General features: G+C 44.6%; 1 protein-coding gene across 1 annotated transcript in view; it reads left to right on the top strand.

Annotated features, from left to right (window-relative positions):
• Positions 1–13419, top strand: part of Ptprt (protein tyrosine phosphatase receptor type T) — a 679440-nt gene extending 666021 nt beyond the window's left edge. The window contains exons 28-31 of the mRNA XM_090352716.1: positions 7155–7280; positions 8144–8307; positions 12069–12204; positions 13078–13419. Of these exons, the coding sequence (XP_090208842.1) occupies positions 7155–7280; positions 8144–8307; positions 12069–12204; positions 13078–13131 (480 nt within the window). The 3' untranslated portion in view covers positions 13132–13419. The remainder of the gene's footprint in view (positions 1–7154; positions 7281–8143; positions 8308–12068; positions 12205–13077) is intronic.
• Positions 13420–26254: the final 12835 nt, after the last annotated feature.

Raw genomic sequence — 26254 nt, 5'->3', positions numbered from 1 at the left:
CAATGCAACTCAGGACTTGGGCCAGCCCAGCAACGTGGACCAGGTCTGCCTTAAGTCCTAACTGTCATCATCCAGAGAGGATGAATGTCACACCTGTGGCTCCAGCAGAGACTGTTGGGTGTCACATAAGATGACTTGCAAGATGTAACCCAAGAAGACCAAGGGTAAGCTGTAAGTCCTAAGAGCTCTTTCTTCTCTGGCCAATAGACACCAGAAAGACGTCCCCCTGCAGTCTCACCACGCTACCAGCGACTTTAGAAAACTCAGAAGATCCTTCACATTGGCTGTAGGATAGGCCATGCGGTGGACAGACCCACAGAGCTTCAAAGATATCCATATCCTAAACCCTGAAACCTCTGATCATGTTCACTAGTGTGGTAGAAAATACTGTGAAGACACAACGAAGTGGTGGACCTTGAGATACAGACGTTATCCTAGGCCCAATGCAAGGGGCCTTAGGAGGGAAAAATAGAGGTGGGTGAAAGTCAGTGGGTAACACAAAAGCAGAACTAGATATAGACAGACAGACAAGGAATGCAGGCCACCTCTAGAGGCTGGAAGAGGGTCTGCCTGGAGACTGCAGGAAGGAAGCTACTCCCCCCATTTTGCTGGTAAGCCCCTAAGGCTGCTGCCAGGACTCTGACATCCATTACTGCAGGAGAAGAATTCTGTTGCTTCAAGCCCTCCTTTCCTTCAGTTTTCAAAGACCTTGGAGATGGTTATGGTGTCTACTTGACTTTCCACACCCTGCTTTAGGAACCACCGGTTTCATTTTGCAGGAGACGAAGGCATAAAAGAGAAGGGATTTGAACAAAGATCACATGGCCTTTGCTGACCTTTACCCATCACTTCCTGCCAAGGATAGTGAAGAAATTTACAATCACTTTATAATGGATTTCCAAGTCCTAGGGCCTGATGATCGCCCATCTCCTACTGTGTAGAGATGTGGAGAAGGCACATGCCTTAAAACAAGCAAGAGCCCATAGCTTGCCAAGTTCTGAGGCTCCCACTGTGGAAATCCTAAGTCTTCAAGGAACACAAAACCCATGATGAAAGGTGAATATGCATAGGTTCAAGAATAGAAAGAAGACTGTGGTAGAGTCCATGGGGGAGGGGGCACAAGCTCTCCATCCTTCCAGGGGAAGAAGGTGACATTTCCCATGTCTTTTGCCATTATCATGCCTGAAGGGTAAATAGCAAGCATTGGCGTCTCCATTGTTATCTCAGCTTGACAAAGCATAGCCTAAGATGCTAGCAAAATATATGGAATCTCAGCCAGCCTCAGGTCTGAGTTTGTAAGGGGCTGTGTGCATGCCCCACCCCCCCTCTCTCTGCTGGCCTGGAATAATTGGGATGATATGAAAGAGGATATCTTGGGTTAAGGGCTCTTAATTCTTCAAGTTTTCTTCTCATTACTTCCATGTTGTATTGCCCGGCAATGTCTTTGCTTTCTTTCTGTGTTGTCCGCTGTTAGACTAGTATGACCCAGATATTAGTCAAGTTCCTTCTAACTCTGAAGGATTCGATAAAATTGGCTGGGAATCTTATTCCTCATGCTGTGCAGAAAATCCATCATCCACTCTGACACTTTAAGGGAAGGGTCTCTCAAGCTCATGTCCATTTCCAACTCCCAGCTAAGGCTTGAGTGGGAGCAACGTGAGGCATATTTCCCACAAATTCCCAGATCTAAGGTTGAACATCGTACATACTCATTCTTAAGCCCCACCTTCCTTCCTCCCTACCCCATAGCCCCATCTCTTCCCCATCCTATTATTCAAACCATTTTTTCCTCTGTCCACCTCCTCTCCCAGCTCATCCTGAGCTTTCCCAAGCCTTCCCAAAAGATTGCTCCTTTTTCTGCCAAATTCAGCCATCTCCAGAGCACCTAGCTCTGGGCCCCGAGCCTTGTCTTCCCCCCACTAAACACCTGTCCCTTCTTGGAAATGAACTTGGATTCCGCTATCAGGACAGCAAAAGGAATCTCCTTCACTCACTGTTTGTGTGTGTCCTTCTCTCCCCTTGTTCCTATCTCTTCTCCCACAGTCTGCCTTCCTAACTGGACACTGTATTAAAGTCAGTTATAATGTTTTACAGAATCTGTTTAAGGGAGTTTTTGAATTGCTAATCAGAATTTTAAAAGCAAATGATTCTTTCACACTTCTGCCTATAAATTATTAAATCATTTCACCTTTTGGATGGCCTGGCAGCCCCTGTGTATCATGGGATCCTTGATAAGCAGAGGCTTTGATTTCGGAAGCTATAATATTACTTGATCTTTCTATCATATCAAAGCATTTTTTTAATTAACCAAGGCATAACTAAGGTGTGCTGAAATATGGCACAAAATAAGTGTGTGTGGTTTTTTTCTTCCAAAAATAGGTCCATCTGCTAGTTTTCATTCACCTCATCAGAGCATGTTTATTCTGGCGACTAACAAGCTTTCTGATTTCATCAGCAAGAAAAGGATGTTTAACAAGCCAGGCTCCCTCCACATTTGTTACATTTCACGGGTGAACTTGCAACCCCCAAAGGACATCTTTCTGTGGCTCCAACAGTGATGGAGATCACGAGGTGGAATAATGGATGGCAGCTGTTCCAGAGCTGTCTGCTTAGGCTTCTCCACTTCTGCTTGGTTTCACTCATTCTGCCAATAATAGCCAAAGCCCCAGTGCTTCTCCCCAGGAAGAATGTGTGGTCACTTCCAAGTAATAAGAGATAATAAGGCGAGCTCTTTCCCTCAACTTGTGGCTATCATCCCTGGCTGTGTCCATCTTCAGTGGTTAGAGCTCCCTTTGGACAGCACCCCCCCCCCCACATGATTGGGAAATAAAGTAGTAGGAGCACTGAGAAAGAAGGGAGGGGAAACAGACTGCTCTAGACTCCAGGTTGAGGAATTTGAACCTGTTCATACAGACAGCCAACTACAAGCTTTCTATCTGGGAAAGAAAAGCCCAAGCTTACATGGAGTGTTCTGCATGGCTTTAAGGTTAGCTGGACTTGGGGACCAAATGAGCTTCCTCATCTCTGTTTCTAGAGTCTCTGCCAGGAGTGTGGCCTAGTGGTAGAGTACTTGCCAAGGACACATGAAGCCCTGGGTTTAATTCCTTGGTACCACATGCACATTCACACATGTGGACTCTGCTTATTCTTTTGTCAATTGATTTTTTGCTGGCTCTGGCTTCCATTAAGATTTGTGGACACCGAGCATTGTATATGCTTTTGTAAACTTACAAAATAGCTAAGAGCTTCGGAGAAGGATCGCATTGCACATTGAGTTGCCTTCTGCCTTCCTTGGTTCATTTTCTGAGCCCCTCTCAAGAAACGTCTCCTTTACCACAATGCTACCTGACTGTGCAGCTACACCAAGAAGCTCACTGATGAGGGATTCTTTTGTAAGACAGTTCTCTGGGTATTATTCCAAAGAGAAATTGTCCTAAGGACTTAGAACTCTAAAATAGAAACTTTCCTTTATCCATATTGTTTTGAATATTGCTGCTTCATCTGTATAGCTATGTGCATTGAGTGGCACACGACACACACATCAGTATGAAAATGTACAGCCACTTGAAACCTGGAAGAGCTAAAAGACTTGACCACATTACTCACCTAGAAAGTGATTGAGCTGGTATTTGAGCCTCAGGCATTTTAAGTGGAGACACCAGTGTATTTTCCCACCCTGTACTATACAACATGCATAAACCCGAATGGTAGCTCCCACACAAGGGCCAACCACATGCTTGGATACAAGGACAATCATGAACTCAACCCAAGACTACATCTCGTGTGGATGAAAATCACTTCCAAGCCCCAGAAAGTCACGAGGAACAAAGCACATGGCTTTCTTCTGCTTTCTTCTCCCATTTCCCATGGCTAGATTATATATAGTGTCTTAGGCTTTGAAGAGATAGCCTTGGTATCTCAAACCCACATCTAACCACCTATCTCTCAGCCAAGTGTCACCAGTGCTGCTGATGATGTGGGCTTATAAATTAGGGAACTCATGTCAAAGAATGGCTCTGATTTAGAAGCAGAAAAGCCTTACCATCTTCCCTAGCCCTCTGGGCATTCGGGGAGAGTAACCTGGAAAAAAATCCAATGCAGAAGTGTCCCCAAAATATAGGAGTCTTGTTTGAGGCATAGTTGAACCTATTAGCTTGAGAAATTGGTCTGGAAATCTTATTAAAAGAGACAAATCAGTCCACATTCACCCCCGACAGAAAATATTGGGGGTAATAGACTTTCCATGAAGCTTGGGATCCGTACACTTCATGTCAGGATCACAGCCAAATTCTGGCAAGGTTAAATTCAATGCAAGCGATAAAGGCAATTATTTTTTTTTAAAGTGGGCAGCTCTGATTAATTCCATGTTCTCCAGCCAGTCACAGGCTTATCTGTCCCAGTTCCTCATTACTGTGAAGGTTGCAAGGCAGAAGAGCCAATGGCAAAGAGAAATGAAGTTCAAATCATGGATTTGTCATTTCTGCACAGCTCAGCAGCAGCAGATTGTCCAGCCATGGAAGCCCCGGGTGACCAGTGCTCTCCACTCACACACATTCACCCCGCCTTTCTCAACAGGCTCGATTAGCCCTTGATGGAGACGCTTGGGAAACACAGCAAACACAGCACCAGTGCCGCAATGGTGCATGCCTTCGCTACTCACAAAGAGTGACGTGAAGACGGATCCTTCGAATTGAAATGCAATCTCCAGCTTACAGGGATTCCATTTAGACTTTCATTTTTTTTCTTTGCAACTTCACAAGCATTGTGAATAAAATAAGCACTCCGTGTCAACCATATTTCAAATTTTGAATCTGATGATCTTCCTGGACTAGTGACACATAGTATGATACTGTCAGGTAAATCTGTATCACAGTAGCAAGCTGCAGTTAGCCAGTGGATAGCACGGGGAAACAAGGAATAGTCTACCTTATGCACTCCTGGGTTGCTAAGTTACAATATTCAGTAGGTTGCATGTATTAAATGAGGGATCTCTCTCTCTCTCTCTCTCTCTCTCTCTCTCTCTCTCTCTCTCTCTCTCTCTATCTCTCTCTCTCTCTCCATGTGTGTGTGTGTGTGTGTGTGTGTGTGTGTTTCTCTCTCTGTGTTTCTCTGTGTTTCTCTGTGTTTCTCTGTGTTTCTCTGTGTTCTCTCTCTCTCTCTCTCTCTCTCTCTCTCTCTCTCTCTCTCTCTCTCTCTCTCTCTCTCTCTCTCTCTCACACGCACACACAGTACTGGGATGTGTACTCAGGGTCTTGTATTCATTGGACTTTGGCTTGCTCAGCTAGTGCTCTATCACTTGAGTCTCCAGTCCTGCTTTTGGATAGTTATTTTGGAAGTAGAGACTAGAGTGCTTTTCTTCCCCAGCTGCTCTCAAAGTGAGATTCCCCAGATCTCAGCTCCCTGAATAGCTAGGATTATAGGTATGAGCCACTAATGCCAGCATATGTGCTCTATTTTATTTGGGGAGGGAGATTAATAGTATTTTCTGCTCATGATGGGTTTATGGGGATGTAGCCCCAATGTAAGTCAAAACACCTATGTAGAATAGTTATGAGGTAAGGACAAGTGATTGTGGCTATGTTTTATTCTCATTTGTTTGCCGACCTTTATTTACTATGGCATGAGGGCCATAGTATTTCAACCACTGTTATACGGTTAATGATGCTATCTCTAAGGAAGAATTATGGCTTTCCACAGTGAGAAAGACAAGAGCTGTGATTTTCCCCCTCTTATATTCCCCTCCTTCCTCCTCTTCTCTCCTAATTCTACTTCTGGAGAAAGGACATAGTAAGACATTGTGATATGTAACTTCCCAGGGTGAGTTATCTGTTCTCCATCAATAAAAGAGAAGCCAATGGTTCCCTCGCTTGGTTCCCTCTGTAGCAGAGAAAGCCACTGCACTTCTGTGAGTCACCTCCATCATTCTAGCTTCCTGCCTGCAGGCGCATGTGTACTGGGGAACACCCCATGGATGAAACAATTCCAAACTGCACATCTTCTGAGGTGCCTTTCTATGATATGGTGTCTGTCTACACTTGAGTGGCCACAGCAAGTCTGCAACCTCAATTGTAGTTAGCCTCTGTGCTTCATGTCTGGGCCCTGGAGCCCTGGACAGGAGCCAACTATATGGCCCTAGGGAGCCAGGAAACTGAAGACAGGTGCTTTCCTGCCCCACAGCCACATACCTGCCATTTCCACCAATATTCTTTCCTCAACAAAGTCATCTCGCAGCCCATCAGATAGATGAGATATCTCTCCTTCTTGATGACAAGTTTATGATCTTAGGCCAGGGACTCTCAGTGTCTGCACTACCAATATTTGAAGTCACAACTTAAAAGGAACTATCTTAGGCACTGCGGGATATGCAGAAGCATTTTGGCCTCTCATCACTCAATGCTGATCACAATCCTCAAGTAGGCCAGGCCTTTTAGCACATGCCTCTTGGGAAGACAAAACAGCCTCTGAGAGTCACTAATATATTGAGAGGCAACTATGTCTTATTGTTTTCAGCTATAGTTTTTATCTCTCCCCAATTCAGTTTAAAAAATTAGACAGATATCAACAAGATCTCTTCATGGTATGTGGCTTTTCCTATGGGACAAAGGAAGCATAATTATCCCAATTTGCTGACGAGAAAAATAGGTTGGGGGCATGTGACAAGTAGTCAACAGAGCCCAAATTTGGATCCAGTAGGGCCAGATGCCAAAGCTTATATTTTCTTTTATAGTCATCATAATCTAATTGCTACTGCACCCTGTGTAAGAATGGAGTACAGGGACATGTCTGCCACAACTTTGACAGTTATTAAAAAACAGATTGTGTCTGCCCTTCCCTCTGCATTCTTCCTAATCCTGACAAAAGCACTTCAAGGTAGATATTGTCACCAGTTTATGAAGGAGAAAACCCAAGGCTTGTCAAATGTAAACAAATGGTTGGAAATCTGCATGGCAAAGCTTTTGGAGTCCAGAGTTTGTGTTCAGAATCCTGACATTTTACTCCCCAACAAAAGAAACCACAAGTCTAATTTGCTATTTGCCGTTCTAAACTACATGGCCTGCCAAATATCAGAAATAAGGAAGGCTCTGTGATGAAGGACGCTGCTGTCCTTCCCACATTGTCCATGGCTCCCCCTGTGACCTCTTTCCTCTTGTCAGCTCTGTATGCAGTATTGGCCAGAGAAGACATCTGGTTGCTATGGGCCCATCCAGGTGGAGTTCGTCTCGGCCGACATCGACGAGGACATCATCCACAGGATATTCCGCATTTGTAACATGGCTCGGGTGAGTGTGCAGCCACCATTGCTTGCCATTCTTCTCCTCCGCAAAACAGATGGAAGTTGCCCGGAAAGGATCCTGCAGAGCCAAGCCAGGAGTCTGTGTCACACTCTCCCGAGCATCATCCTTGGGGAAGGGATGTTGCTGCCGATTCGGGAGCAACAGACCCGGCAATGGCTCCAACCTGGAGAAATGCAGAGTGGCGCCCAGCTTGCCATCTGTGGGTTTCCTGACACGCTCGCTGCCATGTAGACAAAACTTCCCAGGCATTAGCTCACCCCACTGCCTTGGCACTGACTCATGCAGCTCTCTATTGGATCCTGGAAGCTTTGAGCCATGTCCCATGAGTGTTGAGAAGGAAAATAATTTGTTGCTTTCAAGAAAATGTTCATTGCATAATTACTGGGGAGGAGGAGAAAAAATAATAAGCTGTGAAATAAATGGTGGCTAATTATTTGGTCTTTATTAGGAGCCCGGTATGTTGAACTTAGTTTCTGCCCTCTGAAGATCCTACCTAATGGGGAGGTGATACGTGCTGTCATGAATCTCAGGGGACATGGAAGGGGGGGAGAGAGAGACAGAGAGACAGAGAGAGAAGGGGGGAATATTTAAGTTGACTTTGGAGAGGAAAATTATATCTAGAGAGAAGGATATCAAATTAAATTTGAAGACTAGGAGTTTTCCAGGTAGAGAGGGGAGGAGAGGCAATGTGCACAAAGGTAGAGCGGTGGGTATAGGTGGGAATATCCCGTTGTTCTTCCATGATAGCCCGGCTTAGTCCCCACTGAGTCTGTGTTCAGAGGTATCTGGAGGCTCAGCATCCCTGGGCATCTCGAGGAAAGCAGCCCTCACTAGTTCTCTGTTTTCAGCCACAGGATGGCTATCGCATAGTCCAGCACCTCCAGTACATTGGCTGGCCTGCCTACCGGGACATCCCTCCCTCCAAGCGCTCTCTGCTCAAAGTGGTTCGACGGCTGGAGAAGTGGCAGGAGCAGTACGACGGCAGGGAGGGACGTACTGTGGTTCACTGCCTGTAAGTAGCCTGGAGGTATCTCCATCACCGTGGGGTGATGGGTAGTAGAGCCTACTTGAGGATGCTACTGGCCCCGTGTGTCAGTCCTAGCTCTGTCCAGTCAGTCACAGGCTGGGTGCCCGGGACTCACACCTGTCACCCTAGCTACTCAGGAGGCTGAGATCTGAGGATCCTGGTTCAAAGTCAGCCTGAGCAGAAAAATCCCTGAGACTCTTAGCTCCAATTAACCACTCACAAACCAAATTGGCGCTGTGGCTCAATGTGGTAGAGTGCTAGTCTTGAAAAAAAAGTGCTCAGGAACCATGCCCAGACCCTAAATTCAACCCCACAATCAACAACAATAAAAAAAAGCCAGTCACAAAATATTGAAAGCAATTGTGATCTTTTAATAGCTAGTTTTCCCAAACTGTTCATTATATGGCATGATCTTGCATACAAATATGGCAGATGCAGATTCTACCTAAGGGTTCCCAATATGGAAATGAGCCTCACTCCCCAAAAGGATGCATGATGTGTCCTGCCAGTCAAGTCACAAAAACCTCCGGACACAATGGGTCCCACTAATCAAAGCTTCCTCTATTATTTCTTAAAGAAAGAGAAAGGGAAAGGCCAGACATTTTGTAAATGAATCACCTCATTCCATCTGTGACATAGACGTTATCATTTTGTAATGAGAAAATACAAGCACAAGGATGGGGGCAGGTTATGAGAAGACCTATGATGGATGTGGCAAGGCCCTTGGCTAGTATGCCAGCCACTTCCCCACCACCACATTGAGTCTGCTTCCTCTGGGAATATACCTTACCATAAGCATTATGGGGATGCAGAGAAGGGGACTGATACATGGACCTGCAGAGTCCAGGAATCTTTAGAAGCTCAGTGGGCCCAAGACCAGTTACTAGGGTGAAAGGGAGCCTTTACTTCCTGTCTTAGAATGGGCACTGTCCAGCCATGTAAGCCCAGTGTCTTTATACCAGATGTGAGGACTGTGTTTCATAATCTGTGCCACATTAAGGAAATTACTGAATGTTGTGAGCCTCGCTTTCCTTATCTGTCCAGTTTATGGGTTGAATGAGATCATCTTTAAACCAATAGTGTTCTGGCAGGAAATAGGAAACAAAAATAATGTCAGTACTGAGATCAACAATACCATTGTGGCAAATATGTACATGTAAATGTAATTATGTTAGCATGTCACAGAGTTTACTTTAGGAATATAAAGAGATCACCCCCCCACACACACACACAAAAGATTCTACAAAGATCTGAGATCCATGGCAAATCTGCAAGTGACCACAGCTGTGTATGGAATGTGTGCTTCAGATCATTCATTTGCTTCTTAGAATGCAAATGATCTGGGGAGGACCAATTCTTAAAGCTGTGTGTTCCAGGAAAATTTGACTCAAAGGCAGCCTTCTCCTCCTCCTCCTCCTCCTCCTCCTCCTCCTCCTCCTCCTCCTCCTCCTCCTCCTCCTTCTTCTTCTTCTCCTCCTTTCTCTTTCTCCCTCCCTCCCTTCTTCCCTCCTTCCCTCCCAGATAATTATCTCTAGAGTGAGTGGAAGCATTAGTAAGATTGTACTGACCTGAGAATTGAGGTTTAGTCTTTTCAAATCCAGCTAATTGTTCACTTAACAGGCGGTACACACACATGTCAGCAAAGTTAGAGCTTAAGAGAGGTTAAACACATAAGTGCATCCTGAGATCTTAAGAGTCATAAAGGTACAGCTCTAAGTGGAGTCAAGGAAGATTATGTGGCTGCCACTGTCAGGCTGATGGGTGACATCAACCTCTCTAAGCTGTCTCTTGTAGGAAACTCTGAAAGTGAGCTGTGAAACCTGGAAAGGGATCCAGAAGTTGAAATGCTAAGAGCTGGCCCTGGAAGGGTTAAACCAGACAGCTCTGGAGAAGGTTAGGAGACTGGGGCACCACTCCCTCCCCACACCCCTTTCCTTAGGCCAGCAGCTGTGCTAGGGACCTTGTAGGCTAGACAAAAGGCCTTCATAGCCTAACCTTGGACTAAATAAGTGAGCATCATCGTGTCTGGACTTTCCCTGGGCTGCAGTCTCCTGTCTCAAAGGAATAAAGGAACCAGTGTGTCTCACAAAGTCTGTTTTAGCTCTGATTATAATATTAATATGTATGTTTTGTGTTTTGCATGTATCCATGGTAACCTTCCCTGTGTGAACTCAAAGAAATATGCCTGTGTGGGGGGACTCAGGGCCCAAGTGTCAGAGAGCCTTGGGGCCCCTCCTGCCCTCTGATTCTCATCTCTCATCTCTTATCTATCTCAGCTTTTTCTAATTTTCTTCATCCCAGCATCCCTTCATGCTGCCACAGGTTGAGGTTAGCAACTGTCCCTGCCCACAACTGGCTGCCAAGAAACTGGCAGCTGATTTCTTGCTAACTCTTGCTCCCTCCATTTCCCTCCACACATGCAGATGGTCCCACTATTAGCAGAGGAGTACCTGCCACCCTGGAAGGTCTCATTCTTCCAGGCCCAAAGAGCCATACCTTCTCACCAACTCCTCTTGTACACTGTTCTCAATTCAGAAAAGCTTCCTGGAAACCCTTCTTAGACGTGTGTGTGTGTGTGTGTGTGTGTGTGTGTGTGTGTGTGTTTTACCTGCCTTTTGTTTTAGTATACTTATTTACGCATGACTCCCCTAGTCGAAGTGACCAATACAGCAGTGTCATTTCACCAACAGAGACATTATACCCTGGAGAGGTCCCTGGACTGTCCTTTGCCAGGAGTGGGAAGAGGGAGGGAAAGTTCTATACTGGAAGCCTCTGGTCATTGGGAGACCTGTAGGTAAAACATCTGAGAGATTGGAGGACCTTCGTTTCTGTCCAGATGTTTCTTAGACACAGATCGTTACATGAAATCATTAGCTGATCTTGGCAACATGCCCAGGAGTTCAGAATCTGGAAGATTCCTAAAGGAGCTTTCTATAAAGACGTTGAAGGGTGTTTCTGTGAAGATGATTGATAAACCATAGAAAGAAAGAGCAACAGAGAGATACCCTGCCAAGACCACTCTATCCCTATCTTCATGATTGATAGGATTCTCCTTAAAGCAGAGTGACAGGGAGAGGCTTCCCAGATACCCAGGTCTGAGTCTGGGCTGGCTGGCTTTATGCTGATGGAATTCTGAAGTCCTTGGAGCAGGATGGGAAGAAAGAGGAAAACGAGCTGGAGCCTCCCATTGTCTTCAGTGGATATGTAGGAAGACCAGGGCATTGTTTTAGAAAGAGATGTAGGCAGCATACAAAGACACAAGAGTATCCTGCCCTGATGGTCAGCAGGCTCTAGGCGGCAATCATAGGCTTGGAGAACTAACCAGATGAAGCCTTCAAAGGTCCTATACCAAGGCATGTGCCGATGGCTCACGCTTGTAATCCTAGCTACTCTGGAGGCTGAGATCTGAGGGTTATGGTTCGAAGCCAGCCCAGGCGGGAAAACCATGAGACACTTATCCCCAAATAACTATCAAAAAGGTTAAAGTGGAGCTGCAGCTCAAGTGGAGTGCCAACAGTCTTGGGCATAAAAGCTAAGAGACAGTGCCCAGGCCTCAAGATTCCTGGCACCAATAGGACCCAAGCCAAAACTTACCACTCGGGCTGAAAGCTTTCATCAGGCCTTACCCTGCCTTTTCCAGGGTAGCCGATCCTCACTTCTATCGCGTGGCTTTACTGTCAGCAGGTGCCCAGTGTGGGAGCAGGGGTCACCCAGGATTATAGCTCACTTCCTCACTCTGTGTTTAGAAACGGGGGAGGCCGCAGCGGGACATTCTGCGCCATCTGCAGTGTGTGTGAGATGATCCAGCAGCAGAATATCATTGACGTGTTCCACATCGTAAAAACCCTGAGGAACAACAAATCCAACATGGTGGAGACCCTGGTGAGTTCCGGAGAGCTGTTCCTCCACCTCTAGACATTCAAAGCTTCCGGGACTTGGAAAAGTGACATCAAATAGTAAAACATGTCCAACAGCTAGAAGCTTGCTGAATACCTACAGTCCGTGTTCTGCATACACAGCTGCCTGCCCTGTTCCCATCCCCTTCCAACCTCATCAACTTGACTGTTTTGCAGGACAGTCAGAATAGTAATCTCAGTATCCCTACTTTGTTTTACTTTCTGCCTGCTCCTAAGAAAAATCACTAATTCAGGCTTGGAGGAAAGGATTCTAGATGAACAGTTCAGTCCAAACCTGTTCTATTCCACTTAATGTTCATTGAACTAGGGCACTAGTTAAACTATAATGAAGAGCTAGTACAACTGTAGGGACAGGCCATCAGAGCAGCTGTAAGATCAATCCACACTGCCTACTCAGGGGAGGATCTTACTCAGATGACCTCTTAACCCAGAATGTGGTCCAAACACCGCCACCAGCAGTGTCACCTGGAGGTTTATAAGAAAGGCAAAAATCTCGAGCCTCACTCTAGATTGGCAGACTCAAAATCTTCATGTTTAGCAGCTATCAGTGAGTGCGCTAGGCACAGCAGTGCATAGCAAACTGGTGTGAAAAACAAAAGATAACAGGAGGGGGAATCCCAGATGGATATTTGGGGAAACTTGAATAAAAGTCATATCAGCCAGAATCCTAAAGAATGTCCAGATATGGATAATTTGAGCAAACTTTAGGGTGGCTGTAGACAGAATTTCCTCTAAAATCTGCAAACATCTAATCTAATATTTTTTCCCTTTTTCTGTCTCTCTTGTGCCTCCTCTTCTTTTTTCTATTTCGCTTCCCACCCCAATCCTGCAATCCCAGGAACAGTATAAATTTGTATACGAAGTGGCACTGGAATATTTAAGCTCCTTTTAGCCCTGTGGAATGAGAGAACCTGCTGGAATCCCAAGACTGCTGCAGCCGGATCCCTTTTATGACAGTGACTGAGCTCAGGGGCGCATGGGTGGAACCTCAGCCTAATACCAAGGAGAACGAAGACTGGGGCCCCATGTTCCATGGAGAGCTCCATACCTTCCGGAGGGTTCCCTGCAAGTGGAGGAGATACTGTTCTGTTGGTGCTAGGCTTTCCTTCTGTACCTGACCAGCCACAGCCTAGTGCCCAACCAGAAGTGTGCACTCAAGCAAGGCCCGAGACTTCCGGTTCCCAGACCTCTTGCTTTCGTTTTTTCAGAGTTTGTGAATCTTGTGGCAAACTGACTGTGCAGGTGCTGGGGAGTAGGAGGCGGGCAAGCCCTCTCCTGCTCTTATGTGTGTTGGGGATGTGGGTTCTAGTCCTCCATGCTCTCATGGTTAAGATCAGGGCTTTTGGAAGTCACTGCTCTATTTCCCCCTTCTAAATTCCTTCAGAGGCCTCTGACACTGGACATATGCCAGTCTAGATCAGTGTGACCTCAGGATGCCCTGTAGACCACATAAGATGCCCTCTCCATTCTCACATCTAAATTGCATGGGGCTTGGCCCGCTACCATCCTCTCCTCCTTTGCCAGCCCAGGCCTTGAACTTGTGTTAAACACCAGCCAGCCAGCTGTGTCCACAGCACACTTCACTAAAGGTTTTCTTCGATATTTTTTATGGTGTGTGGAAAGGTGTGGAAATGCTGTTGCTCTTCCTCATCTTTGTAAAAGGTGCCACCCTCTGTGAGCAGGGCTCTGGCTGGCTTGTCTGTAACCCCTGTGTCTTCTGGGTGAAAATTCCTTTAGGGAGAGATGAACAGAGATTATTTTTCTGAGTGTACGTGATGAGAAACTTTCTTTTGAGGGTATAAAGTCATAGTCATTTATGTCAAAAGGTAGGGTAGGAGTTGGAATGTGTAGCTCCAAGACAAATCTCTTGTGCCTGTTATTTTGTTTTCCTGGCAATCCTTAGAAAGTTCAACCATGAGAATAACATAGCTGCAGAACAAGGAAAGAAGATGGGCTACTCCAAGATAATCCCTGGTTTGGCAGGTAGACAGAGCTCTAGCTCTATGCATAATCTCTCTCCAAATGTTAACTCCTTCCTAAGGCAATTCAGCTGCCATATTGAAAGAGTTCTTTAAGATTCAGCCAACCTTTGGCTCTAAGTAGGCCAAAGAAATTAGGCCTGAGACTGTGGGTCTCACCCAAAGTATGAGTAAGTCAAGGAAGGATTCCAACATTTTGAAACATCTACTGTATGCCAAGTGTCATGCTTGGCACTTCCCATAGCACTTCCCACAGTCCTTAGTATCCCAGCAAGGCACAGTTTTCATCACCATTCTGTAGCTAAGGAAATCAAGGTAACGTGCTGTCCTGAGTTCCAGAAAGAAAAAAGATAATGGCCATGAACTTCTCTCTACCAATTTCTTTAGACTTTCTTAGCCAAGCAATTACTTTATGGAGGAAAAATAAGGCTAAGCTTCTGAGCAAAGAACTCCATGAGTGAAGATTTAATTATTTTTTTTCTGATGCCAGTTCTTTTGGGAAGCACTGAATTTCAGATATAGTTTAGTAATTCATTCCTGGCTTCCCAGGAAAGCTAGTTTTATCTGATTTCTTCCTTGGTGAAAACAATTCTTTTATTCCCTCAGACTATGAATGAGCCAGCCAGGGACATTCTCTCAACCTTTGTCTCTATCTAGTCTTTAGGTACAATATCTGGAAGTCTTAGGTGGCCTGAGACCCAGGATGCTCCATTTTGCAGGCTAGTGTTGCCCTGAACAGGATAGGAGGGTTGCAGAATTTAATAAGGCACAAGTTTTACCCACAAGGGCTCAGTGCATAGTGGGGAAACTGAACTACAGTGCAATAATAATAGAGCCTACCAATGTTCTCTGAGCCTAGGCACAAGAGAGACTTGTCTTGCCTAGGGCTTCCTGAGCAACCTCCATTCCAACTGGGTCTTAGCAGGAAGGGAAGGGAAGAAATGCAAGCCAAAGTGTCCATATGTACAATGCCAATGAGGTGTTAAAAAAGAAGAAAGGTATCAGGAGGGTCAGAGTTGGGAATGAAGCCCAGCTAGAATGTAGCAGAACAGGAGTAGTGACAGGAGGTGAACCAGGGCCAGGAAACAGATGCCCCACAGAGGATACAGATGCTGCCCTGTGGGCAACAAGAAGCCAACAGACCTCTTCAGTGATGCATCCAGCTTATTGCTGGAGAAGGCTCCCCCCTGGATCAGTGGGGTTGTTTCTTTTTCCTTTCATCAGACACTGTGAAACCATCCCCTTAAGCGTGTGCTTTATAATATCATATTTATTTTGTCTGTCTGCTCATTATTTTGTTGCTGGAACAAAATAAGTGGTGGATCATGAGACTCAACTCCTAGGAGAAGCTCAGAGTCTCTGCTTTCCTACAGATTAGGGTCAGCAATTCATGCCTTTAAGCCTACTAGGAGAGGACATGAAAGGAGCCCCAGGAAGCCGCTTCCATTGGCAAGGAGCTGTGTAGAAGTCTAGGGACAACAGACTTGATCAAGGAAGGCTGACACTTTGGAGATTCAAAGGAAACATCTCAAAGCAAAGGCAGGCAGAAGAACCCTAGAACTAATTTGCTCTTCTCCTTTGATGGGATAGTCCCTACAGCATAGCACCCACTGGTCTTTCTGGCCTCCCCTACCTCAAGTTCTCTGTCCTAAGATGGTCCTTCCCAGCCTCAAAGAGCCTACAGCTTGGTCATAGCATGTTGCATGCTCTGTTCTCAGCTCTCAGCTCATCCAAACAGGGGAAAGGGAGACAGAAGGCTACTTAACACAAGTGTCAGGATTTTTCCTACTCAGGAAAGGGTATGATAGCTAGAAGAGAAAAAAAATGACACTGGCTTCTATCATTTCAAATGGAGGAACTTTAAAGAGCTTTAGGGGTAAAAGACAGAAATTCTAGCCATGGCAGGGTAACTCAATGTGGGTCAGCTTGTCCATCATTTTCTCACAACCCAAACCACCCTCCAAAGAAGGGGTCGTAAACTGCTCTTGGGCGAGTGTATGCAAAAAGAAACTGAGGCTCACTAATGGAGTTGATTTCTCCAGGATCTCGGATGGGATATATGTGGCAGGACTTAGCTAAGATAACAGTTCACAGGAATTTAGACTTGATCCCTTGCCTGGGAAATCTCCCAAATGAATATTGCCTCCTTATAGTATGTCCTTGCCTCACCCAGGTTGCCATGTAGGTTTAGAGGACCTTAATGCTCTTGGTATCTGTGGCCAGAGCTCGATTCAGCTTGTAGGTCTCAAAGAATGCCCTGTCTTTGTTATGGACTCTATTTGGAAAAGATAGAAGGAATTAAATGACAAGCTATGAATTGTCCTCACCTACATGTGTGGATGACCCAGACAGCTTCAGGGTGTATCTCAGCTGCATCCCCATAATTTTTTAATCTTCCTGGTGTGAAGATTATGGGCCAACCAGAAGCCTCTGGGCCTCTAGATAGAAGGTCTCCATTTGTGAGGATGGAAGGGAACAGCATGTTGTAGGTATGGCCTAAGCAATGACCTATTAGATGTCACCCATCCCATGGGACCAGTAGACCCTGAACAGGGGACTCATACCCCCACAAATATACTTCTTACAATCGTAACGAATGTCTGTGATTATCATCAGTGCCATTTTACTGAGGAGGGAACAGTCTTCAGAGAGAGAAATCTCTTAGCCAGAGTTCCATACCTAATGAATGAGCAAACCAGTACTTACCTGGTTTTTCTGACCACAGACACAATCTTTTCCCACCATCTGTCTTTGTCTTTCCCATAGATTTATTTGCTCAGAACATCAGAGACTACAGTAAAACAAGCCATTCAATAGATCTTGGTAAAACCCCAAGCAGATAATGGAAGGCATAACGCTCCTTCAGTCTCGTCTCGTGTTTGACTTTAACAATTCTTGATGTATTTATGGGAGTCTACTTCCTAATTTATCCTGATTAGTTTTAATATGCTTCTATAATACTTTGATTTGCTCAGCCTATGCTAATGGACCCTGGAGAATGAAAGCACAATGAGCCAGTGATGCTGCTTTTTCCTGAAGCTGATGCTAGACTCGAGTTGGAGCCCCGCTCACTCTCTCCTCAGCAAACCCTTTGTTCTGAGGGTACACTGACCTTATTGTTTCTGGTTTAATGTCAACTAGTCTCTTCCAGTTGCATGCTGGAAAGAACCTACTAACAGACTAGAATGACACAGACTGCCCATCTGAGATGGTAAAGACTGAGCCTACAAAACCCTAAAGGTAAAAAGGCTGAATGCTAATGTCTAGGAAGAGATGCCAGTGTCTAAGTGGCCCTTGATGGGGTGTCATAGCTGCTAATGTGGGAAAGTTTGAAGGCATGCCTCTCATCAAGGGCTGGGATTGAGAGGGACCTTTACTTTCCCTTAACACTCTCTGGTTTCCATAGTATGCAACACCTTGCAGGGGGACACTGCCAAGCAGCTCAGGTTACTTTTGTGTAGTGCACCATGGTGGGAGATGATATTGGGGGAGGGAAGGGCTTATTCTTTGTTTCAATCACCAACTTGGTCAATTTTTGGTTATAGGCTATTGAGCCACACGATGCAAGCAGAAGGGAAGGCAAAAAGAGAAGCCCTGGCCAACTTAGGAGGGGATAGATCAAGAGGGCATTAGCCAAGAAAACAAGAAGGCAAAGTCAGAACTGAATGGCTAATGAGTACTTAGAACCAAAAATGCTAATAGACCATTGAGCAACCATAGGTTGTTTCTATGCTATAGCAGGATAAGGTGTCATGCAGGGCTTACCAGACCCTTTTGGAACAAGAGTGCATCCTTGAAATGAACCTCAGTTTCTTTGTGAACAAATGGTAATGGTCCCTCTGGCCATCTTCCACTTGCAGTTGTTGTGCTGCCTACCACGATCCTCATCATGATCGGGATGAACCCCTGAGGAGTGTATGGATGTGTCAGTAAAGCAAGACTGCTACAGACAATGCAATTTCCCCAGGGAGCTGCAGCCAGGCACTTCTCATGTCATCTCTGCAGTAGTGTCCACCCAGCCAGATCCAGAGATAGGAAGGGAAATGCTCATTTATCTGGACTTTGTAGCCAGGGACAGAGGGTAAGAAAGCCACCTTTCCTAAGTGGGAAGCTGCCCACTCCTAGGTTGGTCGAACAGGTCATTAAACACCAAGATGGTCAACCATGGAAGACAGGGAGCAGCTGAAGGGTAAGGACAGGCAGGATGTTGAGCCAAGGCCATAAGGACAAAGCACTGAACTAGCCAAGATCCCCAGGGGTAAGTTACCAATCCAAGCTTAAGGATATGTCAACAGATAAAGTGTGGGTGGTCATGTCATTTCAGAGCCCTGACTTGTCTTAACCATCACCCAACCAATCAGTGCCCCTCTTCAGTCTCTAGCTAGCAACAAACTAAAGCCAAGCATAATAGATAAACAGGAAAAGTAAATCCAACTAGAGGAGACCAACTAAGATTCAGCCCTGCCAGGCACTGGTAACTCACATCTGTCATCCTAGCTACTCAGGAGGCTGAGATCTGAGGGTCACAACTCCACGCTAGCCCAGGAAGAAAGTCTGTGATATTGTTATCTCTTCTGAAACATCAAAAAGCCAGAAGTGGAGCTGTGGCTTCAGTAGTAGAACACCAGCCTTGAGCATGAAGACTAAGGAGTTCTAGCCCCAGTACAAAGAAATAAAAAAAAGTCAGCCTTGTTCATTTGCTTCCATGTAAGAGCTCCCTGCTAGAAATGTTCCATTAATACCCCTCTAGAAATGATAACTTGCAGAACTTTGGCTTCTCCTAGCAGGCAGCTATAATCTCTAAACAGAAGGTAGAGAGAGGTCAGTGAGAGGCAGGGCTGTGAGCTCTAGTTTCCTATGACATGTGTTGTATTTAGACAGAGATGTCTGAGCCATATCTGTGCACATCAAAAGACTATCCGTTTCTTGTTAACCAAGGGTACTGTACAAATGTAGAGGTCAAGATGATCTGTTGTGTATCAACACCCAGAAGACGTGAGCTACGTTTGGCTCCATGAATATTAATTCTCCAAGAGGTGGGGTTGGCACCCACAGTGGTAGCCTCTAAGCTTGTTATCCCCCCCATGCCATCCCACCCAAGAGCTGAATGATGACCCACTGGGCAAGAGAATGCAAGTGATAAGAGAATGATCAATAGAGAAGGGGACCTGTTGAGAAGACCTTCGGGGACTGGATAACTAGGAGGCTTTCTTGTCTGTCTGAGAGCAGCTCTGGGTGGTGGAAAGTGCCCCCTGGTCCTTTGTTGGAATGTTCAAGGAATAAAGATCCCAGAGCTTTAGCACGTTGGACAGGATGCCTGGAGCTGAGCATACTTCATGGTCCTCCATGAGTGGGAATCTTGACAGGGTAGTAGCAAGTAACCTCCTAAAATTGAGTCCCTATACAAGTATTTCAGTGCCTTTGGGCTTGTGAATACAAATGAATTGGGGTATCTCTGTAATGGTCTGAAAAGGTCTCCCCTCTCCTGTCTTAAGACCTCTCCTGGAAGGTTAATGGTGCCAGGTGTTCTTAGGGGGAACACAGTGGTCAGAGTGATGTCACCGTAGGTAAAAATCAGGCTCCCAAAAGGATTTTGCCGAATACTACTGCCCATATCTTCCACAGACAGCAGATTATTGGACAAAGCCAAACACAGTTTGCCAGTCCAAGGTCACACCTGAGAGTAGAACTGAGATCAATGATGAAATTTAATTGCTCTAAGGGAGAACTTGCTGATGCCCAGAGAGAAATAAGGTGCCCATGTTAGCAGCTGGCCAAGAGAAGCCAGATGTATCTTCAAAACAAAGAAAGGGTGTTGCTGAAATGGCTTTCGGGTCCCTTTCGTCTTGAGATCTTGTTGCTCTGGACTTCTGTGAACTCATTCATACTTGCTGAGCACGCAACTAAGCAGTGGGCAATTCTTGGCTTGTGCTGGTGGACGCTGTCTGCTCTGCTCTCTGTGTCTTCTCACCCAGCTGCTAAATGCTACTCTGGTTAAGTATCCTGGGTTAACTCAGGCTGATTTTTTTTTTGTTTACTAAACATCAAAACAGAGGAAGCAACTGTTTTTCCATAGACTTGATGACTGCTGGGACCTCTGGAAAAAAAGATGGTCTATAACCTAGATCCATTGGCTGTCAGGACCATCCATGACCGAACCAAGAAAAGTGCAACCAGAATGCAGAGCAGGGCTTCACTGGCCATACCCATTCATTATCTCTAAAAGTGAATGCTACCCTCACTCAAGGCCTGTCAGAGCAGATTTCAAAAGCACAGCGATTCAATTGACACCAAATTATAATCATTCCCAGTGTGTACATTTCATCCTCAGATGAGTCTTGGGTTAGCCCGAGGGAACCCATATTGATAATCAGATTCCACAAAAATCACTTTTCTACCTTATCTTTTCACTTCACATCCCACTAAGCCAATCCAAGACAGGCCTCTGTCTGTCATTGCCTGGCCTACTGTACACATGCATAGCTTCTGAGGTCTGTGCTCAGGTCTCCCCCAACCCTGCCACTCAACTCTAGGGAAGCTGACATTTCCATATCCATGGGGCATATGATACTGCATGAGGCCAGAGTCTCCACACTACTTGCGGTCACCTCCATGAATCCCAACAGCCTGCACTTGTACAGTTTGGGTGTTTGATAGATAAAGCACGTATGAGAAGAGAAAACAAAATAAATCAACTTTGGGGAAAAAAAGCCAGCACTGTGCTGTCAATGTTTTTTTTTTCTGTTTTGTTTTTGTTTGTTTCTTTCCAATTCTAGCTTAAAAAAAGCAGAAGGTAAATAATGTCAGGTCAATGAATATCAGATATATTTTTTGACTGTACATTACAGTGAAGTGTAATCTTTTTACACCTGCAAGTCCATCTTATTTATTCTTGTAAATGTTCCCTGATGATGTTTGTAATATGGCTGTGTTAAAACTCTATACAATAAAGCTGTGACCCTGAGATTCATGTTTTCCTAAGATATTCGCCCTGGTGTCTTCCTCAGGTTGGATGGGATGTGAAAGATGAAAATCCTCATGTAGACTCAGTTTGATTTCCATTTTGTTTTTGTTTTTGTTTTTGGTGCCAGTCCTGGGATTTGAACTCGGGGCCTTGAGCCATTATCAATGAACTCTTTTGCTCAAGGCTACTGTACCATCACTTGAGCCACAGCTCTACTCCCAGCTTTTTGTTAGTTGGAGATAAGAGTCTCATAGGCTTTCCTGCTCAGGCTGGCTTCAAACTGTGATTCTCAGATCTCAGCCTCCTGAGTAACTTTATGATCACAGGCATGAGCCATGGATGCTAGGATTCAACAGAGTTTCTTTATGTTTATTTAATCTTCACAACTACAGCACAAGATATAAGATGTGTATTTTATTTGTTAAGGCTCAGAAATATCAAAAGATTTTTTATGAACTGAACTGGTAAAAAAAAAAAAGCGGGGGATCTAAAGCAGAATTTCTTCAGTGGGGTGCAGAACCCTGGTAATAGAGGCACTGGGACATTTGTTAAACCTGTGCATTTTTGAAGCTTCTACAGAATCACAATTGCAGAGCCTGTGTACAAATAAGCTTCCCAGATGTATCAGCAAGCTATAGCTGCATAATAAACTGTGCCAAAACTCAGTGACTTGAAGCAACTGCCTTTTGTAATAGCCAGCTGGGACTTAACTGAGAGACCCTCAGCAGGGCTCATTTACATGTTTGACTGAGGGTTTTGTTCTGGCCAGGCACCCTAACTGGCATAGCCTGGCTTCATGTCCTTCTTATCTCCCTCCTGAGATCAGAAAGCTAGCCTAGGCACATGCTTCCTATGCCCATGGTGACAGCATGGCAAGCGTTGGACAATTCCTTGCCTGAATGGTATCTGCTACATCCTATTGACTAAAGCCAGTGACATGGAATCTGGAAAAAGAGTATTCTGCCTCTAGACATAGATCCCTCTTCTCAATCACAGAAATTAAACACTAAAACCAGTGTTGCCTGAGCTTTCCAATCTTAGCTAGGGGTCCATGCGTCACCTCCACATATTTACCTTGGACACATTTAATCCTGCCAAGCCTAACTCAAGAGGTACAAAACAGTAACAAGGAATGATTAACAAGCACTCTTGGACTATTGTTGGATAGTTGCTAAAGTAGGACAAGCACTGTTTCAAATGTTTTTTCTGTGAAAAAGAGACAGATAGGATCCCAAGAGGAATGGGTTCAAGCCAGTTGTCAAATGAGAATATGAGGCTGCTAGTCTCTATTCTATTTTCTAGAAAATCAAAAGAAACAACTAGAACTCACTCCTTGGAGTTCACTAATTATTTTTTAATACCTCTGTACAATCCAAATAAAAGCATGCACAAATAAAATGAGCCACAAGGGCTGGATCCCAGAGCTCCCTTTGTTTTTCCATGAGCTTTGGAACCTGACAGACCTCTTCCTCCTGAGAGACCTGCATACATTGTTCACCAGAACTCTCGAGCCACAAAATACCACGTGTGCTTCCCAGAGTGAGTCCTAAGTGGGAGACCTGGTGCCCAGCCAGCTAGTTGTCATTGTTGTTTTGTCCTTGGTCAGGTTAATCTCACTTATTCTGCCTGCTATAATTATTCTTGGACCACAAATATAATAAAATGACACCAAGAAAAGAAAATTAGAAAGAAGGAAAACATTTCCATAATGCCTAAAACAGAAATATTTTATACGTTCTGGAACATTATTGTGAAATCAGTGCATACTCAATTGCCAGAACACAATATACAATTGTGTATGTCCAATACACAGGTAAAAGTTGCCACCTAACGGTACTTGTTAATATTTCCTATATCCCAGACCTTTATATGCGCATCAAACCATTCATATACTTGGGGCCAACATTAACAGTGGCTGAAACCCTATCTTATGTGATTCAGCACTTGAAACAGACAAGGAACAATGGTCTACTTCTGTTTATGTTTCTCTTGGCTAACCACGTGGGTGAAATGTGGGTTTACATGAATTCTGGGCACAACTTGGTTGGATTGTGTGGTTGGTTGTTGTGGTTTGGTTTAAGGTCTTACACTAATTCCAGGGCCTCAAGACTTTTATCAAAATTCCAGGGGAACTATATGCCATATGCCATATGCCATATGAATATGTGGCATGAGGCCACTCACCTGCCATAGAAAAGGCACGAAAAAGGATTGCATTTCCTCTGACAGTGTTTGCAGGTGATGGTATGGAGAAAACTAAGAACAGTAGTCAGAAAGAGTAAGGAAACCAGTCCAGCTGGTGTTAGAAAAATTCTAATCATTCATGTGTTTTTTAAGAAAGGGAGATAGACTCCTGAGAGGCTTGGGCCTAATGACTTGATTTGATATTTTGTGCAGGGACTGGTTTGGAATCTCCAGCTATTCTGCAGAAATATGGCACCTGAAGACAGATGACATGTACTAGCAGAGCAAGTGGAGACAGTTAAACATGGAAATACAATTCCCAGAAATAAGCAGAAATGTAAAAGATTATTTACTTTCATAGTCTATAAAGTAAACGTTGGAATGAAGCTTTAACTAGCTGTTTAAAAGCATGTGATGTGCATGGATGGATGAATGGAAAATAGGACTACATGTCCAGAGACAGAGAAAACAAATATATATGTGAATCAAAAGCTATCAAAATATTTTCAGTATTATCGATAATATTCAATACTATTGATAATCAACATTTAGTACCAAGAGTATGATTAATTTTATTCTATGTTTCTATATTTTCTAAATTTTGTATTTCTTGCATGTTGGAAAGGCTAATTATATAAAACAGTAGAAAGACTAGAACTTAAGAAAATGAGAGCATGACAGATAAAATGATGACAAGTTATGAGGTCAACCCAAAGACATAGCATCTACCCATAGCAAGGGGTAGCTTGGCATTTCTATCCCAAAAAAGGAGATGGTCAATTAGTCAGCACAGTGCCTATAAAGAGTAAAAGAAACCAACTTCCCAGAGTAAATAAAAGCATTCCTACTACTAAGTCTGGATGAGGTTTTGTTGTGGTTTGTTTGGTATGAGTTCCCTTAACAGATAATAGCCCCAGAACATCTTTAGCAGAATGCAATGCATTTCCCTCTCTGAAGGCTGATGGCCCTTATGCCACTGAACAATATGGTGAAAGCTCCTTACTGAAGGACCAGAAATGGAGAGGCCTGCTATACATCTCTCTGCAAGCCAGACCTAAGCCAGACATCCATTTGCAGAATCATGATACTCCCTGAGTATCACATTGCTCTCCTTAAAGTGTCCATGAACCTAGATGGAGGCTTTTATCCCACACAATTACCAGCAAAGTAGCTATTCTGACTTGTTGGGTAAATTTGGAGGCAGGCTTTAAGAGCCAGCTGAGCAAAGATGGGCATTACCACCTCCTTTTGAGTGATGAGATGTCTCATGGCCATATGTGCATAGATAGGAAAGTATATCTGTCTGTGAAGATGAGAGAAAGAGCCACAAAATCTCACTCCAGGTTATAAAGAGGACTCGCTCCATCCAGCCCATTTGTTTTGTTCTAAATTACCTACAGATATGTAGACAATGCTATAAATTTCTGACTACAGCCAGCAGCCCAAGTGCATTGTAAATATGGCAGGTGTATCCTCTGATTGCAAGACACAAGAAGTTTGAATGAGAATCATCATCAGTGATTGGTGTTCAATGCTTTGCTACCTGAAAGAGGTAAAGGAGCCTCAGAAAAGATGAAATGGTTTATCCCTCCCAGACGCCTGTTCCATTTACTCAGAAAATTAGTCAATTGCCCATTTCTATTATTATGTGGGAGATAAAATAACATTGAAGAAAAAAATAGAATGGTGAGGAAGAACTTTGTTGAAGTAAATATTGTAGGCATTGTAAGCATAGGTATTTTAGCTTTCCTGCCTCCCTTCTATTTGGAGCCCACCCCTAGAGAGGGGGGAGGGAATGGGGATCTCATATCTAGTTGAACTTGTGTAACATCTATATATGATACCACTTCAGAAATTCTTGACCTTACACCTCATATGTGGTGATGATTTCTAGGAAAGCTTCTTGTGGCTCTCAGACAGGCTCCATGTCTGTCTTCCTGCCCTCCAGCACCTGACACTATGCTGAATTGTCTACAGGACAATGTGAATGGCCAAGTTTGCAAGGATATAATAACATTCCCACGGTACAACTTTTGACCAACTGGAGATGAACGGTTATGGACAACGAAGATAGTTGTGAACTACATTGCATATAACCTTTTCAAGTGATTTTGAAGAAGTAGACTAATAGCACCCCTCCTATTGACCCGCCTTCCTTTCCTCCCTGATTAATACCCCCTGTACTCATCACTTCCTGAAATCATGTTTCCACATAGACATTGCTTTGGGGGAGAGCCTCCCTGGGCATGGAGGAATCCCATCCTCCAGCTGTTCATCTGCAAGCAACCATGAAAGGCTGCAAGGTGCCCAGTTTAGCTTTTAATCCAGGAACAGAGTGGACATAGTGGCTCGGGTGGAAAGCGTTTGACTCTGTCCCAGGTCCATCCTGTGTGTCACGAGGTTAATTTACTTTCCAGGTTTGGTAGCAGGAGGCATGCTGTCCCATGTTTTGTGATGGAAATAGGTGCAAAGCCTGCCCCCCAAAATGATGGGAAAAGGTAGTGAGTGACTTGACTGTGAGGGCTAGCTCACCAGAGTGTTCTGTGGGACAGTGAGGAGTATCTGGGTACAGAATCTGTGCACACAGAGAAGAAAGCCTGCAGCAATACTTAACTCTTCCTGCCTTTAACAAGATATGGCAGCTGATAAGTCATGTAGGCCTTGAGGTCCCGACAGAGGACATTGTGCCTGAAAAAAAAAAAAGGTAGGATGGTAAGATGGGGTTTCTAGCCAACACTAAATGAAGATATAACCTTCTTCAGTACTAATGAAGCTCCTGGCACTAGCTCCCTGTACCAGGTCTTTTCTGCTGAAGCCCTCTGACCTCAAAGTGGTCAGATTTCTGAGCTGGCAAAGAAGCATTAACAGCAAATCTCAGTTTCTCTTTT

Source organism: Megascapheus bottae, chromosome 18, assembly GCF_031878675.1.
Source record: "Megascapheus bottae isolate mThoBot1 chromosome 18, mThoBot2.hap1, whole genome shotgun sequence".
NCBI classification, from domain to species: domain Eukaryota; kingdom Metazoa; phylum Chordata; class Mammalia; order Rodentia; family Geomyidae; genus Megascapheus; species Megascapheus bottae.
This window is presented reverse-complemented; position numbering and strand designations above follow the sequence as displayed.